Below are 23,923 nucleotides of genomic sequence, written 5' to 3'. Positions count from 1 at the left end.
AGCATCATTTTGTAAAATTGAACATTTACATAACATACATCCCTACAGAAATTCCTAGTAAAGCAACTAGGAAACATGTAAATGAATGTTCACAACAGCATTATTCATAAGAGAAAAAAAAATTAAACATAGGAATCAATGCAAATCAATGAACAGGCAAATAGATAAATAAACTGTAGAACAGTGATATAGTGGAATATTATACAGCAGTGAAAATGAACTACTGATGCATCTAATAGTAAGCAAAAATCTTAAGAACAATATTGACAGAAAAAAGCAAGTCACAAAAGACTTTATACTGCATGATACCATGTTTTATAAAGCACAAAATAAAATCAATGTAAAATAAGTTGTTAAGGCTACTTATGTATGCATGGTAAAACCATTTTTAGAGCAAGAGAATAAAAAACAGAAAAATTCAGGAAGACAGTTCATCTGGTAGGAGAGAAGGATGGGACCACAAGTGATTTGATGGTTTTAGTAATACCTTAGCTCAGGGTTTCTCAAATTTTTTGCCCACAATAAGAAAAATATTTTTCTTGTGATATTTGTGTATACAGTTGTGAACAACAGCGGGGTTAAATCCACTTGTAACTTATAGTCATAGTGGGGCCTCCATATCCACAGTTCCTCGGCATCATGGATTCAACCAACCACATACCATGTAGTAATGTAGTGTCTACTACTGAAAAACATCCATGTACAGGTGGACCCACACAGTTCAAACCCACATCATTCAAGGGTCAACTGTATGCATAAACACACAAAAAATTGGAGGACACAGTACACATCAGTTTCCAAAGAGTAGTATGAAGAAGGAACACATGCCAGACCTCCAAAGCCATTGCTAGAATCCATATTCATGCATAAGTGGCATGTATGCAACCTCATCCAAAAGGAAAATGTCAGTAAGGAGTGATGGAAATAACATGTCTCATACCTGGTGTAGGTATTTATAACTGATGACCAATGCTCACTGACTATTTTTGGCTTCTGCCTTAAGAGGTACTCAGAAATCTACCCCAATAACACTTTCTTAACAATCATCTGCCAGGGAAGGGAACTATACTGTAGATTTAACACATTAGCATCTATCTGCAAAACCAGCCAAGGCTTCAAGAGGAGGGTTAGCAAAGCCCTAACCTACCTGAGACAGTTTCACCATCTATAAATTAAGGGGATTACACTAGCTGCTTTTTGAGGTGCCTTTCAAGGTCCTTCCTTTATGCCACATTATGGCATCCAAAGTTTCTGTGTGAAGAGATGATGATAGAATGAGTTTTTTCTTACAAAAAACAAAAACAAAAAAACCCCCACACATAGATAATTAGCATATGGTATTTATAGAGAGGACTGGGAAGCTTGGTAGAAGTAAACAATTTTCCCTGGTCAAGGTGTGATCCTTTCACTAGTTAAGAGCCTCTGGAATAATAAAAACGTTAAGAATACACAATAAATTAGTGACTCTGATCTGTGTTCCTATCACCTAAACCTAGTGCATATACAAAGGAGATATTAAACTCCACTGAGACACAGCTGAGCAACAGTGAATGCCTTTAACAAAATAATTTTTTCCCCCCCAAAATGACACATGAACAGATGGGTCTATTTACAATTGCAATGAGTCACCAGATTACAGAGGCAAATGGAAACTCAGAGAGGCTTCAGACAACACAACACCTACTGAGGTCTGGTCCACTCTGTGTTACTGTTCTACAAGCTGGGAGATTTCAACAGAAATTGATTTCATTTCAATTTTACAAGATTTCAACATCCTTGTAAAGCTAACTTTTTACTAGTTAGCGACACCCAGAATGTAGATCATTTTAAAATGATGGGTGGTTTTAAGAATCTTCTCTATAAAAACAAAATGCCTTTAGGTATAAGGTAAGTGCATGACCCACTGAAAGCTTGTTTTGAGTGTAAGTAGATTTCAGATCCCTGAAATGTGCTAAACTCCTAGAGGACATCACAGGATTACAAGACCTGGTCCTTTTTTCCCTCAGGAACCCACAGTTCAATGAGATGATGACTTTAAACAGTCTACTGGATTATGCTTCTCAGGTTCCTGCCTGGATCAAGAATCGTGTTTTTAAGAAATCACACACTCTTACCTCTCCCCCTGCTTCCAATCTGCTAGCATCATCTGAAGTACTGGTCAGGTTTCCAGGGTGAAGGAGAGAATCGTCATCTTTGCAAGGACTGTTGACAGCTTCCAATTCATCAAAAAGAATATTGACATCCTTGGCCACTAGAATCAAAGTAAATACAAGTCGGGGTAAGAATCTGGGATCTTAAAAGCAATACTAAAAGTAAAGACATCTCGGGACTTTGCTGGTGGTGCAGTGGTTAAAAATCCGCCTGCCAATGCAAGGGACAGGGGTTTGAGCCCTGGTCTGGGAAGATCCCATATGCTGCGGAGCAACTAAGCCAATGTGCCACAACTACAGAGCCTGCACGCCTAGTGCCCGTGCTCTGCAATAAGAGAAGCCACCACGATGAAAAGCCTGCGCAATGCGACAAAGAGTAGCCTCTGCTTGCCACAACTAGAGAAAGCCCGTGCACAGCAACGAAGACCCAACACAGCCAAAAATAAAAATTAATTTAAAAAAAAATTAAGACACTTAAAAAAAAAAGTAAAGACATCTTCCTTTGGCTTCATAGTTTTTCATTGTTTCAATAACCCCTTGAATGACAGGTATATTATTTCCTAAGAGAAACGGAGGTCAGATCTAAAACATGTTTGACCAGTGTCTTCATTAGGCAAAGATGGACAACGTGAAGCAAAGTGTCTTCATAGTGTAAATATAACTTGTCTTCCATGATAACAGGAGGTGTTGTGTTTGTTTAGCTTTCCTACGTATAGTTGTTTAGCATAAGGTTCTTTAAGACTTCTAAGAACTCATTTTGTGTTGGAGATGACATTTATTTATTTATTTATTTATTTATTTATTTATTTATTTTATTTATTTATTTTTTTTCCGGTACGCGGGCCTCTCACTGTTGTGGCCTCTCCCGTGGCGGAGCACAGGCTCTGGATGCGCAGGCTCAGTGGCCATGGCTCACGGGCCCAGCCGCTCCGCGGCATGTGGGATCTTCCTGGACCGGGGCACGAACCCGCGTTCCCTGTATTGGCAGGCGGACTCTCAACAACTGTACCACCAGGGAAGCCCTAGATGACCTATATTTAAAAAATTTTTTGTTTTTATTTAAATGCCATACAACTTGCTAAGTGAACCCGTAAATGTGCTACTTGCATAGTTCAGTAAGAACTGTGATTTTATTTCTCCTTTGTTACTTCTTTAAGGCCTAACAGAGAAAAGCTGATGCAGTAATAAAGCATGCAGTTAGGTTTTTTGCCTTTCTTCTTCCTCTCATCATGAATTGGAATTATGAATTGAGCCACTTAGGAACTCTCCCTAAAGACTCTTGATGCTAATATGTCAACAGATAAAGCACTGTATATGGAGTCGTAAATACAGAATATCACACTCAAATGCACACAGTGTTGCAGTACACCAGATAGCAAAGTTCAACACTAGTGGATGGGAAAATATAATGCCAGGTATGGGTCCCTTCGTTATTTTTTATTGAAGTACAGTTGATTTACAATGTTTCAGGTGTACAGGAAGAATGTACATTTATATATATTCTTTTTCAGATTCTTTTCCATTATAGGTTATTACAAGATATTGAATATAGTTCCCTATGTTATACAGTAGGTCCTTGTTGTTTGTCTATTTTTATATATAGTAGTGTATACCTGTTAATCCCAAATTCACAATTTATCCTTCCCCCTCTTTCTCCTTTGGTGACCGTAAGTTTGTTTTCTATGTCTGTGAGTCTATTTCTGTTTTGTAAATATGTTCAGTTGTATCATATTTTAGATTCCACATATAAGTTAAATATGATATTTGGCTTTGTCTGACTTCACTTAGTATGATAATCTCTAGGTCCATCCATGTTGCTGCAAATGGCATTATTTCATTCTTTTTTATGGCTGAGTAATATTCCATTGTATATATGTATCACATCTTCTTTATCCATTCATCTGTCGGTAGACATTTAGGTTGCTTCCATGTCTTGGCTATTGTAAACAGTGCTGCTATGAACATTGGGGTGCATGTATCTTTTTGAATTAGAGTTTTCCCAGGATATATGCCCAGGATTGGCACTGCAGAGTCACTTTTAGTTTTTTAAGGAAAACTCCATTCTATTCTCCATAGTGGCTGCACCAATTTACATTCTCACCAACAGTGTAGGAGGGTTCCCTTTTCTCCACACCTTCTCCAGCATTTATTATTTGTAGACTTTTTGATGATGGCCATTCTGACTGTTGTGAGGTAATACCTTATTATAGCTTTGATTTGCATTTCTCTAATAATTAGTGATGTTGAGCAGCTTTTCATGTGCCTATTGGCCATCTGTATGTCTTCTTTGGAGAAATGTCTATTTAGATATTCTGCCCATTTTTTGATTGGGTTGTTTGGGTTTTGTTTTGTTTTTCGATACTGACCTGTATAAGTTGTTTGTGTATTTTGGAAATTAAGCCCTTGTCAGTCACATTGTTTGCAAATATTTTCTCTCAGTCCATAGAGTGTCTTCTTGTTTTGTTTATGGTTTCCTTTGCTGTGCAAAAGCTTTTAAGTTTAATTAGGTCCCAGTTGTTTATTTTTGCTCTTGGGGCCCCTTCTTTATTGACTCAAATTATATGCCAACATTGAAGTTCACTTTTTTCTTTGATGCTTCAAAAACAGCTAAGAATTTTTAACCTATCAGAAGCTGCTGACCAGTATAATTTATAGGAGTTTGAGTTCTATTCACCCAAGCATACAAAGGAGTATTCATTCTTTCATCTAAAAAAATTTTAGAGGTGTGCACACTATGTGTCAGGCACCGAGCTGTGCAGTGACTGTACCTTGGTGAATAAAAGTGATGTGTCTTCCTGCCCTTCTGGTAATAAGAAAGCAAATAATCAAAGAAATGTGAAGTGTACTGAGTGCTATAAAGAACAGAGTCTAGTTATAGAGAGAATATAGATATAGAGAGAATAATGATAATTATCCTGAGTGACCAGGATCTAAAGCTGTATCCAAGTGTGTGATTTTGGGCAATTCATTTAACTGCAAGTTTTTCATTTGTAAAATAAAACAGGCATGGGAATAAAATGAACATTTATTGCTTACTGTGATAGGCTGAATCCGGACCCCAAAGGTGACCTAATCGCTGGAATGTATGAATGTGTTACCTTATATGGGAAAAGCAACTTCATAGATTTGATTAAGTCAAGGATCTTAAAATGGGGAGATTATCCAGGATTATATGAGTAGGCCAATGTAATTACAAGAGAGGCAGGAAGGTCAGAATGAGAGAGAGAGAGACACTGGAAGATGCTATGCTGCTGGCTTTGAAAATAGAGGACAAGGTCACAAGTCAAGGAATCTAGAAGATAGAAAAGGCAAGAAATCAGATTCTCCCCTAGAGCCTCTAGAAGGTACACAGTCTTGCTGACACCTTGAGGATGTCTGACCATCAGAACTGTAAGATAATAAATCTGTGCTGTTTTAAGTTACTAAGTTTGTGGTAATTTGTTACAGCAGCAAAAAGTAACTAATACACTTACTAGAGGTTTTTAGGCTCTGAGGCTACAAAGGAAAAACATCATAATTTTTTCATAAATCAACGTTTAGGAGCATCTACACTGTGCCAGGCACTGTGCCATGTGCTCAAGAAGAAGCACTAACACTTTTGAGGAAGTACAGTATGCTGTGGGAGATGTCAAAGTCAAAGACAACTTCCCTGACCACCCTATGTAAAGAAGCTGCCCCTCACCCAATTACTCTCCATCTCCTCCTCTCACTGCTCCTTTCCTTCACAGCATGTATCATAGACTGTAATTATTTATTCATTTGTTTACTTGTATGCTGGATGTCTACCCTATTAGAATATAAGTTCCATAAGGGCAGGGACCCTGTCTGTCTTGACTGGTGTACAGAGGTCCAGGCATGGAGTAAGCCCTCAACTCATATTGTTGAATAACAGAATGATCTCGAAGTGGTCACTGTCTAATGATGTGTAAGAGTCCTATTTTCTCTACTGTTCTATGGCTCTGGGACCTTGCATATACGTTTCTCCATTCACAGCCAGGAGCTCCAGAGTTTCAAGTAGGTACTGGTTAAATTTTCAAGGAGATAGTGATGACTTTCTAAGTAGATATTGGTTATATTTGAACAATGGGGTAAAAATATTCTTTTAACAACATCGGAAGACATGCTTACTATTTTCCAAACTCTACCTCTTAGTGGTGTGAATTTGTGTTCCCAACTCCTCACTGGTGAGACAGGTACAGAAAACTTCTTTAAGGGTGGCTGAGAGTATTATGTGAGATTATGTACACATTAGGAGGGTGGCTGACATATGGCAGATCCATAAGAAATGTTGGTTTCTTGATTTTAGACTCTGGGACCTTAAGTTAGCATTTTAGCATCATCAATACAAAAAGGCAGAGGAAGCATTTACAAGTTGGAATGGTTATTCCGACGGATGGATTGGGATGAGATGTAAGATAAAGGGGGAAGCTAAAGAGGACACTGAGATTTTTGTCTTGGTGACTGGCTCTCACTGGGGAGAAACTCTTGAATATCCATTCATTCATCCATCCATGAGAACTGCCCCTATGCTTTTGCCAAGATTAGAAAATTACCATGTCATCTTCCACCAGTATCATTTTCTGGTGTTGGCACAATCTGTTCAAGAAAGCCTTTGACATCTATGGTCCTCAACTGGCCCTAAACTGTCACCCTGAAGGCATCTGGTATGGAATGGAGACATTTTTGATCTCGAGGGGTGGTGCCAGTCATATCTAGTGGGAAGAAGCCAGGGATGCTGCTAAATATCCTACAATGCACAGAATAGCCCTTATGGCATAGAGTTCTACAGCCCAAAATGTCAATAGTGCTGAGGTTGAGAAATTCTGCTCTACATTAAAGGCCCAACTATTTGATTCTAGAGGGACCAGCTATCTTGGGAAAAGGGAGAGAAGCCCTTTGCTTTCCTTATTGCTGCCCACCAGAATTACTGTCTGGAAGTTATTATGGGACTGATGCTACCTGAGCACTCAAGGGAAATCAGTGTGTCAGGCAATCTGATTTTTGGAGAATGACTGGTATGAAGGCACCATTATTACCTGCCAGTCTCTCAAGAGCTTCAGCCTAGATTAGAAATGCTGAAGCGTCAGAAAATGCTCAACTGATGGATTAAAGTTTTACTGAGCTCTGCCAACCAGAGCAACAGTCAGCTCTACCCACCACAGGTCCCTCCCATCAGGAAACTTGCACAAGCCTCTTACACAGACTCATCCACCAGAGGGCAGGCAGCAGAAGCAAGAAGAACTACAATCCTGCAGCCTGTGGAACAAGAACCACATTCACAGAAAGATAGACAAGATGAAAAGGCAGAGGGCTATGTACCAGATGAAGGAAAAAGATAAAACCCCAGACAAACAACTAAATGAAGTGGAGATAGGCAACCTTCCAGGAAAAAGAATTCAGAAAAATGATAGTGAAGATGAACCAGGATCTCAGAAAAAGTATGGAGGCAAAGACCGAGAAGATGCAAGAAATGTTTAACAAAGACCTAGAACAATGAAAGAACAGAGATGAACAATACAATAATTGAAATGAAAACTACACCAGCAGGAATCAATAGCAGAATAACTGAGGGAGAAGAATGGATAAGTGACCTGGAAGACAGAATGGTGGAATTCACTGCTGCAGAACAGAATAAAGAAAAAAGAATGAAAAGAAATGAAGACAGTCTAAGAGACCTCTGGGACAACATAAAACGTGACAACATTTGCATTACAGGGGTCCCAGAAGGAGAAGAGAGAGAGAAATGACCAGAGAAAATATTTGAAGAGATTATAATCAAAAACTTCCCTAACATGGGAAAGGAAACAGCCACCCAAGTCCAGGAAGTGCAGAGAGTCCCAGGCAGGATAAACCCAAGGGGAAACATGTCAAGACACATAGTAATCAAATTGACAAAAATTAAAGACAAAGAAAAATTATTGAAAGCAACAAGGGAAAAACAACAAATAGCATACAAAGGAATTCCCATAAGGTTAACAGCTGATTTCTCAGCAGAAGCTCTACAAGCCAGAAGAGAGTGGCATGATATATACTTAAAGTGATGAAAGGGAAGAAACTACAACCAAGATTACTCTACCGAGCAAGGATCTCATTCAGATTCGATGGAGAAAGCAAAATCTTCACAGACAAGCAAAAGCTAAGAGAATTCAGCACCACCAAACTAGCTCTACAACAAATGCTAAAGGAACTTCTCTAAGTGGGAAACACGAGAGAAGAAAAGGACCTACAAAAACAAACCCAAAACAATTACGAAAATGGGCATAGGAACATACATATCAATAATTACCTCAAACGTGAATGGATTAAATGCTCCTACCAAAAGACACAGTCTTGCTGAATGGATACAGAAACAAGACCCATATATATGTTGTCTACAAGAGACCCACTTCAGACATAGGGACACATACAGATGGAAAGTGAGGGGATGGAAAAAGATATTCCAAACAAATGGAAATCAAAAGAAAGCTGGAGTAGCGATACTCATATCAGATAAAATATATTTTAAAATAAAGTATGTTATAAGAGTCAAGGAAGAGCACTTCATAATGATCAAGGGATCAATCCAAGAAGAAGATATAACAATTATATATGCACCCAACAAAGGAGCACCTCAATACATAAGGCAACTGCTAACAGTTATAAAAGAGGAAATTGACATTAACACAATAATAGTGGGGGACTTTAACCCCTCACTCACACAAATGGACAGATCACCCAAAATGAAAATAAATAAGGAAACAGAAGCTTTAAATGACACAATACACCAAATAGATTTAATTGATACTTATAGGACATTCCATCCAAAAACAGCAGATTACACTTTCTTCTCAAGTGCACACATTCTCCAGGATAGATAACATCTTGGGTCACAAATGAAGCCTCAGTAAATTTAAGAAAACTGAAATCATTATCAAGCATCTTTTCAGACTACAATGCTATACGAAATTAATTACAGGGAAAAAAACATAAAAAACACAAACACATGGAGGCTAAACACTATGTTACTAAATAACCAAGAGATCACTGAAAAGATCAAAGAGGAAATTAAAAAATACTTAGAGACAAATGACAATGAAAACACGATGATCCAAAAGCTATGGGATGCAGCAAAAGCAGTTCTAAGACAGAAGTTTATAGCTATACGAGCCTACCTCAAGAAACAAGAAAAATCTCAAATAAAGAATCTAACCTTACACCTAAAGGAACTAGAGAAAGAAGAACAAACAAAACCCAAAGTTAGCAGAAGGAAAGAAATCATAAAGAGCAGAGCAGAAATAAATGAAATAGGAACAAAGAAAACAATAGCAAAGATCAATAAAACTACAAGCTGGTTCTTTGATAAGATAAACAAAATTGATAAACCATTAGCCAGACTCATCAAGAAAAAAAGGGAGAGTATGCAAATCAATAAAATTTAAAATGAAAAAGTAGAAGTTACAACAGACACCGCAGAAATACAAAGCATCCTAAGAGACTACTACAAGCAACTCTATGCTAATAAAATGGACAACCTGGAAGAAATGGACAAATTCTTAGAAAGGCATAACCTTCCAAGACTGAACCAAGAAAAAATACAAAATATGAACAGACCAATCACAAGTAATGAAATTGAAGCTGATTAAAAATATTCCAAAAAACAAAAGTCCAGGACCAGATGGCTTCACAGGTGAATTCTATCAAACATTTAGTGAAGAGTTAACATCCATCCTTCTCAAACTCGTCCAAAAAACTGCGGAGGAAGGAATACTCCCAAACTCATTCTATGAGGCCACCATCACCCTGATACCAAAACCAGGCAAAGATACTACAAAAAAAGAAAATTACAGAACAATATCACTGATGAATATAGATGCAAAAATCCTCAACAAAATACTAGCAAACAGAATCCAACAACACATTAAAAGGATCATACACCATGATCAAGTGGGATTTATACCAGGGATGCACGGATTCTTCAATATACGCAAATCAATCAATGTGATATACCATATTAACAAACTGAAGAATAAAAACCATATGATCATCTCAATAGATGCAGAAAAAGCTTTTGACAAAGTTCAACACCCATTTATGATAAAAAGTCTCCAGAAAGTGGGCATAGAGGGAACCTACCTCAACATAATAAAGGCCATATATGACAAACCCACAGCAAACATCATTCTCAATGGTGAAAAACTGAAAGCATTTCCTCTAAGATCAGGAACAAGACAAGGATGTCCACTCTCACCACTATTATTCAACATAGTTTTGGAAGTCCTAGCCATGGCAATCAGAGAAGAAAAAGAAATACAAATTGGAAAAGAAGAAGTAAAAGTGTCACTGTTTGCAGATGACATGATACTATACATAGAGAATCCTGAAGATGCCACCAGTAAACTACTAGAGCTAATCAGTGAATTTGGTAAAGTTGCAGGATACAAAATTAATGTACAGAAATCTCTTGCATTCCTTTACACTAATGATGAAAAATCTGAAAGAGAAATTAAGGAAACATTCCCATTTACCACTGCAACAAAAAGAATAAAATACCTAGGAATAAACCTACCTAGGGAGACAAAAGACCTTTATGCAGAAAATGATAAGACACTGATGAAAGAAATTAAAGATGATACCAACAGATGGAGAGATATACCATGTTGTTGGGTTGGAAGATTCAATATTGTGAACATGACTATACTACCCAAAGCAATCTACAGACTCAATGCAATCCCTATCAAATTACCAATGGCATTTTTTATGGAACTAGTACAAATCATCTTAAAACTTGTATGGAGACACAAGAGACCCCAAATAGCCACAGCAGTCTTGAGGGAAAAAAACGGAGCTGGAGGAATCAGGCTCCATGACTTCAGAGTCTACTACAAAGCTACTGTAATCAAGACAATATGGTACTGGCACAAAAACAGAAACATAGATCAACGGAACAAGATAGAAAGCCCAGAGATAAACCCACACACCTATGGTCAACTAATCTATGACAAAGGAGGCAAGAATATACAATAGAGAAAAGACAGTCTCTTCAATAAGTGGTGCTTGGAAAACTGGACAGCTACATGTAAAAGAATAAAATTAGAACACTCTATAACACCATACACAAAAATAAACTCAAAATGGATTAGAGACCTAAACGTGACACTGGACACTATAAAACTCTTAGAGGAAAACATAGGAAGAACATTCTGACATAAATCATAGCAAGATCTTTTTTGATCCACCTCCTAGAGTAATGGAGATAAAAATAAGAATAAACAAATGGGACCTCATGAAACATCAAAGCTTTTGCACAGCAAAGGAAACCATACACAAGACGAAAAGACAACCCTCAGAATGGGAGAAAATATTTCCAAATGAATCAATGGAAAAAGGATTAATCTCCAAAATATATAAACAGCTCATGCAGCTCAGTATTAAAAAAACAAACAACCCAATCCAAAAATGGGCAGAAGACCTAAATAGACATTTCTCCAAAGAAGACATACAGATGGCCAAGAAGCACATGAAAAGCTGCTCAACATCACTAATTATTAGAGAAATGCAAATCAAAACTACAATGAGGTATCACCTCACACCAGTTAAAATGGGCATCATCAGAAAATCTACAAACAACAAATGCTGGAGAGGGTGTGGAGAAAAGGGAACCCTTTTGCAGTGTTAGTGGTAATGTCAATTGATACAGCCACTCTGGAGAACACTATGGAGGTTCCTTAAAAAGCTAAAAATAGAATTACCATATGATCCAGCAATCCCAGTACTGGGCATATACCCAGACAAAACCATAATTCAAAAAGACACATGCACCCCAATGTTCATTGCAGCACTACTTACAATAGCCAGGTCATGGAAGCAACCTAAATGCCCATCAATAGACGAATGGATAAAGAAGATGTGGTACATATATACAATGGAATACTACTCAGCCATAAAAAGGAATGAAATTGGGTCATTTGTTGAGACATGGATGGATCTAGAGACTGTCATACAGAGTGAAGTAAGTCAGAAAGAGAAAAACAAATATCATATTTTAACACGTATATATGGAACCTAGAAAAACGGTACAGATGAACTGGTTTGCAGGGCATAAATAGAGACACAGATGTAGAGAAAAAACATATGGACACCAAGGGGGGAAAGTGCTGGGTGGCGGGGGTGGTGGTGTGATGAATTGGGCGATTGGAATTGACATGTATACACTGACGTGTATAAAATTGATGGCTAATAAGAACCTGCTGTATAAAGAAATAAAATAAAATTTTAAAAAAGGAAAAAAGAAAATGGTCAGCTGAACATGTGGTCAGTAAGAAGACTGTAGAACATGTAAACACTGCACAGAAGAAACACGTGCCCTTCTTCGGTATTTCACCATTGTCACTGATAGATCCACTTTAACTACAAGGTAAGTTTTGGGAACAAAGTACAACCTCCTTTGATGTGAACTTTCATTCTCTTCTTTAGGAAAACCCCCAACTCGGGTTTCCCTGGTGGCACAGTGGTTGAGAATTCGCCTGCCGATGCAGGGGACACGGGTTCGTGCCCCGGTCCGGGAAGATCCCACATGCCGCGGAGCGGCTGGGCCCGTGAGCCATGGCCGCTGAGCCTGCGCGTCCGGAGCCTGTGCTCCGCAACGGGAGAGGCCACAACAGTGAGAGGCCCGTGTACCGCAAAAAAAAAAAAAAAAAAAAAAGAAAACCCCCAACTCTGAAGTTCACCTATTTTTTAGAAATCTATTTATTCAACAAGTAGTTACTGAGTACCTACCGTGGGCAGACACTGTGCTGGGCTAAAAGCTGGGGCTTAAGTACTGGACATGACAGGCAAGACCTCTGACCTCACAGAGCTCATGGTCCAGCCAAGGTGGGAGCAGGGCCTCTCCCTCTCTGGCACAGAAGTGACAAACATCCTCTTCATCCAAACAAGGTCACTTGTTAATGGATCCCATTACCTCCCTCATACTTTTTTTCTTGAATAAAAAAATGTTTGATAATTATCTGCCTGGTAGAATTCTGCAATTAGGCTCATTAAATAAGAGAGTCCAATGTTCAGAGAAGTCAATTAAGAATGGCGAGAGAGAGAAAGAGAGAGAATTTAAAAATTCCATGCAAACCAGGTATGGACCTACATTGTATTCAGACTCAGGAAGGGCTGTGTGAACAGAACTTGGCAATTAACATGGGTCCCAGTAGGTGGGTACCATGCATTTAGGAAAGCAAGGGAGATCCCCAAATGATTCTCTTTTGCAAAAAGCAGGCACTCAGCCTAAAGAGACCCAGGAACTAAACAGCAGGGAATCACATTTAACAACTGAACAAGGGTCAAGAAACTCATATTGCCTGGGAGACCAAAAATCAGCTACAGCCTCTGAGTAAAGCCACAAACTCAGCATAGAAAAGAGATTTCTGAGGGCTGGCTTGTGATACTCTCCCAGAATGGAGGCAGAACAGAGAAGGCAGAGGGCCAGGAGCAGGAGATGCTGACATTCTTCCTGTGTAGGAAGGCAAATTTGCTGCCAGAGTACTGAATCGACTCATCAAATATCTGCAATTATTTCAATTATTCCTGCAGTGAAAATCATTTGGGATATTAGCGATTATTCGATTCTCTTGGGAAGAGAGACTGCAAATATACCGCAAAGGCTTAAACAAACAAGTGAACTGATAATCTTCTGTCACTTGTTCATTAAACCAACATTTAGTTTAGGTGCGGGAGGTATAAACATGACCAAGACATGAGTGGGAAGCCTCGTACTTCCAGACAAGAGGATGAAATTGAGGAATCAGTGCTATAAAGGCAACAAAAAAACAAATCGCAAATGCTTAGACTGTTTTAGAAACAATCTAAAAGAGTAAAAAATAAATTCCCCAAAATCAAACAGTTCGACTCCCTGCTTTTTTAAAAAAATAACCCCACCTTGGCATTATAGTTCAGGAGGACTTTCATCTCAGTATTTTCTGATGCCAAGAAAATACAGTGAAATTATAGGTCACTGAAGAAGACATGAAAGGTCTGTGCAGTATAATCCAAGTATCTATATTTGTTCTCCAGCGTGCCAGTTCATTATACTATTTTTACCCCGAGTTCCAAATTATTACATCTGACGCGCAGAATTCTGAAGGTATTACATATTGACCTCAAAGCCTCATTAGAAAGTGAAAAAAAAAAAAAAAGAAAAAAGATTGTTCATGTCTCAATTTAAACACTTACCTGGCTGTTTTATAACCAGTTCATCTTTACATTTAGGGTCCCTTTCAGGTGAAGGCCCAAGGCACCTCCAAATTTGACACAAGGGCTAGCAAACAAGAGGTGCTCAATGCCCATTTTAAAATAAAAGCTAGTTTAAGATGATATCAATTGCCATTTTTTTCTTATTCTCATTATCTCAGTGCCATTGCTTGAAAGAATCTGTTTTTCTCTTGGATTCAGAGTTAAATAGGGAAGAAAGTGGGAAAGGACGACAATTTATTCAGAGCCAACCAGGTGTGAAGGATTGTGAGGTTTGCTTTCTCCTTTCATCCTCAGAACACCTTACGAGACAGGCAGTATGGGAAAGAAGCCAGGTTCAGAGGTGCTAAGTATGGTCACACAGCTCATAAGTGACAGAGATGAATCTGAACCCAGGTCTGACTCCCAAATCCAGGCTACTTCTAGCTGACTCCTTGGTTTTGTGGAAAGCATTCTACTGTTCTTAAATCATGTTTGGCTTTCAAGAACAGGAAGTCATTTAACCAGCAAACAATTGTCACAGTTTTAACATTTATCTGAATAAAGCTAGACTTTACATCTGTAGCCCAACAAGTCTGACACTTTTACATATTTAACAAATACATCAAATTAAATGTTTTTTACAAATTCAGGAAAACACACAGCCTCAGCACAGCTTCGGGCACCTTAGGCTGGGATTTTAAAAACCAAACACTGCTTAGCATTTATATGGCACTAGCAAGACTAGGACCCTCTAGAAGTTCGCTACTCTTCAAATGAATCTGATAACGTCCCTAAGGCAGAGACTGCCTGGTGGACCAAGAAGAAGAAAAAGTAAGCCTAATTTAGAAAACTCAAAATAAATAATTGGAAAGGACATAAATCCTTACTTAGCTGGCTTTATTCCTTTCTAATGGGTCAGTGGTTTTCAAAGTGTGTTCCTGGGAACCCCAGGATTCTTCTGAGGGACTTCAGGGGCCATGGAGGCCAGAAAGGAAACTGCGCAAAGTCCTACACCTTTTACCCCTACCTACTCCAAGCGGCTCAGTTATCTGTCTTACAGATATTATATGTGATAATATAATATATAATTATATTGTAATTATATAATATTTATATTACATAATAGCAATATTATTGATATTATATATAAAAATATATGGGGGGGGGACTAGACAGATTCCAACTTTTAAAAAGTTTGGAGACCTCTGCTAGTGTGTTATGGCAACAATTAAATGGGTATGTTAACATTTCCCCAAAGAAAAACTGGGATAAGCAAGCTGGTGTTCTAATGGTTACAGATCTGAGAGCAGGCACTTTTTTTCTGCCGTGGAAAGTTAGCTCAATGCTTTAAGATTCAAAATGTGCCTTTAAAAAAACAAGTCATGAGTTTTTTTAAAATGTGTGGTTGGGAAGGATGCTGTTTATAAAATTACAGAGCATACACGACGGCATGGGATGCTCACAATACACTCTGCAACGGGGCCAAGATCATTAACTTGTTCCCAAGACAGCAGGTTTCTTAAGAAGAGCTTCTCTTGCAACTGCTCCATTCTAAGGAAAAGACAGACACCTTGGTCACTTCTGTAACAAGGTAGCTAATGATGGCACCTCTTACAGCACTGGGAACGATATTTAGAGAAGGACTGTATACCTGATGCAAACTTTGCTCAATAGCCTCGGTTCCCTTTTCACAACTAGAAACAAGATCAGTGATGTTGTACATTAAGAATCCTAAAAGTCTACTGACCATAACTGTCCCTTCTCTGGAAAGAGCGTGAGCTTTGGATTTAGACAAACCTGAGTTCAAACACTAGTCCTCCCACTTCCTATTAGATTGGGTTTCTTTAACTTGTTCCAGCTTTAATTTCTTTATCTTTTAAGTGGGGATAGTACAATGTACCAGAGAGGATTGTTGTGAGGAATGAAGAGAAGGTGGCAGCCAACACGTCCACGGCGCTTACCATGTGCCAGGCACTCAGGGTTTTGCATAGATTGTCTATAACTACCTCCCTTTTACAGATGTGGAAATTCAGGCAAAGAGAGTTTAAGACTGAATAAAATAATACAGGTAAAAAGTCCACCACAGAGTTGCCAGACAAGATGTTCAACTGATGTCAGTTCCTCCCTCTCCCCCATCCTCCCCTTTGAAACAGCATAGCCATATGAACTAAAAATACAATGGGAAATCAGGGCTCAAGACACCGGATTCAAAATGACTCACTGGATGTTACTGAGAAATGACTAAGTCTCATCACCCACAGAAGCAAGAGCACCACCAATGGGGGAACAGCTATACGACTGCTTAGGGACATACGCAGGCACAAAGGGTCAGACTATAGTGTAACAATCATCCAATAATCCTTCCAACCCCCAAGTCCTCCTTCCAAATACTTTGCTATTTGCTCTCTTTCGTTCCCTAGTCCATTAGAAGCTAATGGACTATATCACAATAAAGTCTGTCAGGGTATGAATGTCACTCATGAGTCCCCAGAGTCTATAGCCCTCTATAGCCACAGGTTTCCCATCTGAGGATACAACTAACCCATCCGCAGCAGCCAGTTTCATTTCAGTCATTTCTGAAATTCACAGTCCTCTACCTCACATATCCAGAACTGCACAAAGGTTCTAGAGGTTTTGCAAACTGCTCTCGTCTCCCTCCACTGGCTACTGCTGAGCTGCCCCCTTTGTGAGTCTACAGTGGAATTCACTCACTCACGCATTAACAAAATTTACTGAGCAGCTACTATACTCCATAGTCTGCTCAAGGAACTGGGTGTACAACAAAGAAATAGGAAGATGAGACTGCTGCCTTCCCAGAGCCTCCAAAGTTCCCTGAATGCTGAAGGATCTGTTCTTTCCTCGGGCTACAGAATCTCAGCCATGGCTGGCAGTTCAGGTGGCCAAGGCACAGTCCCCCCAGGCACACAACACAGCCACTCCCTCTCTCCCCACCCACCTACAAGAAGCCATTCTACCACTGCAGGACACTCCAAGGAAGCGTGTCTTAGGACATTCCTCCTGTCTATTTCTCTCTCTCTCTTTCTTCTTCTCTTATCTAAGCATCAGGCACTCAGGAGCTCAGACTTTCAGAGAACAAAAGGCAGGAACTTTAGGCAACACAAAACTCTACAGAGGACTTCCCTGGTGGCGCAGCGGTTAAGAATCCGCCTGCCAATGCAGGGGGCACGGGTTCGAGCCCTGGTCTGGGAATATCCAACATGCTGCGGAGCAACTAAGCCCGTGACCCGCAACTACTGAGCCTGAGCTCTAAAGACCGCAAGCCACAACTACTGAGCGCACATGCCACAACTACTGAAGCCCACGCTCCTAGAGCCTGTGCTCCGCAACAGGAGAAGCCACCACAGTGAGAAGCCCGGGAACCACAACGAAGAATAGCCCGGTCACAGCAAGAAGACCCAATGCAGCCAAAAACAAACAAATAAATAAATTTATTAAAAAAAAAAAAAAAACAAAACTCTGCTGAAACAAAGGCGTTGAAGAGACCTGGCTGCTAACTTGGGATGAAAATTGAAAGGGAGGGGAAAATAACATGAAGGAAAAAATACACACACACCCAAACACAAGTATCCCCTTACATTAGACTGCCACATATAAAGGCTTTTCTCCTAGAAAGCAAATGGGTTGCTTTCATTTTAAACAATAAGACAAAGTTTTTCCTGAATCCAACTGTGCACCAAAACATTCACCACTGCTTTAAAGTGTTATGCCTAGTACAGTACCTGGCATATGACAGGTGAGACGGATACATGAATGGATGGATAAAATAACTCTTTCCTTCCTATAAGCCATACATCTGATATGGGGGAAGTTGAAAAACAACTTATGGATGGTTAACCATTTTGAGACATCTTCTTTTGAACAGATGAAGCTATACGTAGGGCATAAGCAATATAGGAAAAAATGTAAATGTATTTTACACCGTAGAAGCATGGTAGAGAAATTCTTGCATCAAGATGTAACAACATAAGAATCAAATTGTAAAAATCCAAAGTAGTTCATTTTTTCCCTAACCATTTTTATCTCACTTTTTATTTAGCATAACAAGAACTGACATACAATGAAATACTGACTTTAGCATATATTAATCATATCACCTGGGGAGGTATATTCACCTTTAAAATGGAGAAAATAGTATCTATTAATTACGGTTGTTATAACAATGACAAGAGATAGTAAGGGAGAGCACTTACTATGATGGCTGCTAAGACACTCAAGAAATGTTTGAAACATGCACACGCACATGCGCGCACACACACACACACACACACACACACACACACACACACAGTCTTCTAGCCCAATCTTGAAGGTCATACATATATGTCCACAAATTCTAAGAAACAGTGAAATCTTTCCATCATCCTGCTAATCCCAATAAAAACCTTTGTAGCAGACAAGGAGTTTTACTGATGTTCAAATCCTATATTTTTTTACATTTTTTATATTTTGGTCTTTCAAAGCTTTCTATAAACAGTAATCTAAGGCAAAGTCCCTTGAAGAACCAAACCATGTGTTTTTATACTTAGAAATTTCAACGAACTGGTTAAACATCTGAATCGTATTTGGAATCTCTAGTTAGACTCTGAAGGTAGAGAAACGGCCCAAATCTTTCTTATCAGAGTTGTCCCAGATTGTGTGGACAGCTTCTCAAACCCACTTAGCATAAAACTTGTTTTTTAAACAAGAAAATAAACAGATTAATTCTCAAACATTGGAAAATTCTTAAACCTATAAAAACTTGATTTGCTTTTTAAAATGAAGTAATATTTCCTTTTTCTTGTTTTTAAATTTAAATATTAAGTTCTCACAAACTTGTACTCTTCTACTTGTTCATGAAGAGATCACCATTCTACACTATAAAACAGTTAACATCATAAGCAAATGTGTTTTTACTAAGGTGTGCTCACAAAAATTATGATAAAAATGGTCTTATGAACATTTAGTTCATTTTTTTTTACAATAACACTAGCTTTTTGATAAATAAGGTTTTTTTAACATCTTTATTGGAGTATAATTGCTTTACAATGGTGTGTTAGTTTCTGCTTTATAACAAAGTGAATCAGCTATACATATACATATACCCCCATATCTCCTCCCTCTTGCGTCTCCCTCCCACCCTCCCTATCCCACCCCTCTAGGTGGTCACAAAGCACCGAGCTGATCTCCCTGTGCTATGCGGATGCTTCCCACTAGCTATCTAGTTTACATTTGGTAGTGTATATAATTCCATGCCACTCTCTCACTTCGTCCCAGCTTACCCTTCCCCCTCCCCGTGTCCTCAAGTCCATTCTCTAGTAGGTCTGCGTCTTTATTCCCGTCCTGATATAAGTTCATTCAGCCCTAAAAAAATTGAAGTTCATCTCCTATATCTGCATAGAAGCCAGCTTTTATCATTTATTTTAAAAAGTCCTTTCAGCAAAGTATAATCTATCATCTTTCAAATCAAAGGAAGTAATTACACAATTTTATAACTTTCCATGAAAAGTTAATTTCTTTCCAATGTCTATTAGTTTGATTTTGATTCTCCCGGGGACATTTTTTCGCTTTTATTCAGTAACCTAGTATGAAGGGATTGCCCACCCAGAACAAATAGTTGGTCCTCTTATAGTCTTCATTAAAAATAGTTCTCTCAGAAGTAGCCTCATCTTCTTCAATTCCAGGATCCTTCACCTCAGTGTTTAAACCCTATACCAAGTACATTCATGAAGGAATTAAACGAAGGGTAGAAGACTCTCCATTGCACTCTGGTCTCCATTATTTATCTTATTACGTCAGCACTTAACTTCTCCCACCCTGAGCTGTCCTACCTGTAAAGTGGACATAGTAATTACCCCATAAGGTCAGGAGGGTAGTGTAATGACAAAAGGGGATAAATAGTACTAAAATGCTTTAACATGTTCACAGAAAATATAGAAATATAAGTATAATTTAGAAATATGTATTTCATTGTATAGAAATGCAATGTCACAAAACTAAAAGTAGCAAAAGATTGCAGTAGTTCTTTATACGATGCTCTTCCAATCCAATATTACATAATACTATTTGATATTAAAAGACTATCATCATCTAGAATTAGAGCTCTGACAGCAAAACACGAACGCTGATGACTTAGTATGTGATACTGCATCCCCATCCTCAATGCTAACTCTCCAACTTGAGCAAATGTATTGATTACGATAAAGTTCTTAGTGAAAACTGTATAACAATAAAATAGTGGAAGAAGAGTAAACCTTGATTAATCAAAAGGCTTAGAAAAGAGGAATTTACTTCTCGGTCACGGCCCAGCATCAATGACTCCAATACCCATTTTGGAGAAAAAAAATTCTCCTGATTTCAGCTTACTGCATCAACATTTACTTCTTACTACTGATATCTGAGTGAAGGAATAGTATTCTGTTTTCTTAAAGATTTTTCTTTGATTATGATTAATCAAGGAATCTAAAAAATTATAATATCCAGTTACTTACTAAATATTATAGCATACTAAATATACAGAATTTATAACCCCTCTACAGTTTTCCCACTAGGCTGCATCGAAGACCCCAAAACTATGTGGTTCAGTTTCAAAAATTAAACCAGCATTTCACTAACCATCTCTTCTGGTATCAAAATTATTTTACACAGCATCTCTTTTAAGACAGCATTTTATTTTAAAGCTTGGCATCTAAGGTTTCTAGTTTTATTACCCCTCCCAAGTGTTATAACAGTTTCTCCTTTCATGGTGAATTTAAAATTGGAGTGAAACTTACTTTCTTGTATTGCATTAAGAATCTCTGAAAAGTCCACATCACTCTTTGGCCCGTCAGGTAGTATTTGCATATCCAGCTGGTAGCTTTGCAAATCCACACCTCCTTCTAGAGAAACGAAAGATATTCATGGAGTTTGCACTGGTTATCAGACAGCCCAGCATCAGGGTCCCAAGGAGAAGCAATGTCAAAATCTAAAGAGAACAGCCAGCTGGTTTGCCAATGATCCTCCCACGTGGACAAATGACTTTTAAAAAATGAGGAGCATTACCAGCCACTTGCCCCTTATGGGACCAAAAAGGTTTAATTGTATTTCCGAGGCAAAAATAAGGCAATTACTTTATTAAAATACCACATACTTCATAGTATTTATGGATGATTTCCTAGGTGAAGAATATAATATGCTAGCCTCCACCCAAGGACATTTAAAATTATTCTCAGCTTCTACATGGCTAAAAAGGGACATTCACCACTAATACTTTATGAAACCATCTTCCTTAAAATGGTAATAATTTATTTAAAGGAAAGGATTTAATATTCCTGATATCACAGAAAAACAGTATCAATTTTTTCTCTCACAGTTGGACTTCCCCTGTTATATCATTTACTTTTCAATTATACCAGAATACTTTAATTTATTCTATGAAGTAGTTAAGGCCCTTGTACTAGGTTTGCCCAATTGTATTTCTGATGTGTTCTAAAGAAAGAGGGTTTTTTAATGCTGCTCCACACACCTATACAGCATTTAAGGAAGTCAAGGAAGCCAAGATATTAAAAAGTAGCTTTATCATTAATAATAATAAATCTCTGAATGCTTCTTAAAATAATCAGTAACAACATCTCCAATCTGATGAGTTTGGAAGAGCTAAATGTCAGTTTAGCTCTATACAGCATTTAAGGAAGTCAAGGAAGCCAAGATATTAAAAAGTAGCTTTATCATTAACAATAATAAATCTCTGAATGCTTCTTAAAATAATCAGTAAGAACATCTCCAATCTGATGAGTTTGGAAGGGTTAAACGTCAGTGCTAAAATTAACAGAGAGCCTGATAAATAAAACAGGGCACACCCTAGCTTCCAAAATTTTTGTAGAAATAATTCTTCTATAAGCCCAGGAATTATTCTTAGCCTTGAATAAAATTTCAGTTACATCCCTAAAACTCAAGAAGAATAAGACACAGTTACTATCTTACAAGAACACTCATTCTGGGAGGGGAATGGACACAAGTAGCTATAATAGAAGGTGAGCTTCAGGAGGGCAGGAACTTTTGTCTGCATGCTATAACCCATCACTTAGAACAGTGTCTAGCACAGAGTAGCCCCTCAACTAATGTAGGTGGAACGAATTTATGAGGATATGCCGTACTTATGAAACAAAGGCAGGAGAGTAACAAGTAAAGCTATAAGCTCAGATTCTGGAGGTAGACAAACCAGCATTCAAATTCTTACTAGGGAACACCAAATCTCTCTATATCTTAGTTTTCTCATCCATGAAATGGGTGATAGTAAACAGTCACACAGAGTAGCCATGAGGACTAAATGAGATAATGCATGAAAAGCTCTTAGCTATCATAGCACTCAGTAAATGGAAGTCATTACTATTATCATCCATAATAATCTATTATAGCAACACCGGCATTTTTTACAGAAACTATCCAGCCATTGAATAATGAGAAGGAATCCATAAGTCAATTATTTGGGACCAGCATACATTTAAAGTGACAGTTAAGCACTGCAGACACAGCAGTGAATTTTTAAATGCATGCATTCAGTTGGCTCATTGCAAGGTCTGAAGTTATCGGTGAGACTAAGCTTCTCAATGGAACAGAACAAAGATGTCTTCCTGCTGGCCCAGAATTTAAATGGGCTGTCTGCTTTTTTTCTCCGCCATGGCCAGCCACCTTGAATGGGTAGGGAAAAGTTTTGATTCTTTTCAACCTCTACTAAGGCTAGTCACCTTTGTTGTGCTCAATAACCAAAGACCCAAAGACCTCACAATGACATCGACAGGGGAAAAAAAAAATTCAATACCGCTTTTCAGCCAGGCTGCATGCTATGTACTTTATTATCTCACTTAGTTTTTACTCTAACTTTGAAAAGGAGGTGCAGTAAGAAGTAGTAATTTGCCCCCCAAAGCTACTAAGTTGTAAAGATGTAATACCAACCCATGCCCTTAACTGGTCTTTAAAATCACACATACCCAAGCAGTCAAAAACACAGGCTGTTAGAAATAAGAAAATTTACCAATTTTCACTGGACTTAACAATAGTCCAAGACTTCAGAGCAGGACAAAAGTCATTACATAACCTAAAAAGCAAATGATTTCTAAAATAACCTAATAAATAGAAGCCCAATTTATTTACTTGCTGTTTGTCACAGGAGTTCATAAATTCATGTGGAAGTAGTTATGACTATGAAATAACTAATTTTTCATAACTAAAATTCCATAATTTTAAATAAAATTTTTGTTAGAGAACAGGTAAGAGCATAAGAAGTCACAAAAGAAGCAACATAAAGAGGCATTCAGGTCATCAAAGTCTGTCTTTAAAGACTACGAAAGACGTGGGGAAGAAAAAAGTGAAGAAAGTGGATATAAGGATACAGATAAATATACAGATATACCTCAAGTATGCTAAAAACCACACCATTTTATATGACTAGAAAAGGAAGAAAATACTGCATTAGGTACAGAAGTTCTCTCAGCTGTGAAATGGGTATATTTTGTTTTATTCTTTACTTTTTTCTATGTTTTTCACAATACGCAAAATATTTTAAAGTTATTTAAAAATTCAGATTGTGGCAGTGGAGG

At 38.1% G+C, this 23,923-nt stretch overlaps 1 protein-coding gene across 7 annotated transcripts in view; it reads right to left on the bottom strand.

Moving 5' to 3' along the window:
- Nucleotides 1-23,923, bottom strand: part of ANO4 (anoctamin 4) — a 325,264-nt gene that overhangs the window by 177,573 nt on the left and 123,768 nt on the right. For 4 of the 7 annotated variants that reach the window (XM_067009963.1, XM_067009964.1, XM_067009968.1 and 1 more), the window contains exons 3-4: nucleotides 21,119-21,223; nucleotides 2,115-2,251 (exon numbers count right to left, since the gene is read on the bottom strand). In XM_067009963.1, coding sequence (XP_066866064.1) covers nucleotides 2,115-2,251; nucleotides 21,119-21,223 — 242 coding nt within the window. The remainder of the gene's footprint in view (nucleotides 1-2,114; nucleotides 2,252-21,118; nucleotides 21,224-23,923) is intronic. The other 3 variants (XM_059081938.2, XM_067009966.1, XM_067009965.1) reach the window with 2 other exon arrangements.

This window comes from Kogia breviceps, chromosome 12 (assembly GCF_026419965.1).
Source record: "Kogia breviceps isolate mKogBre1 chromosome 12, mKogBre1 haplotype 1, whole genome shotgun sequence".
NCBI lineage: Eukaryota > Metazoa > Chordata > Mammalia > Artiodactyla > Physeteridae > Kogia > Kogia breviceps.
This window is presented reverse-complemented; position numbering and strand designations above follow the sequence as displayed.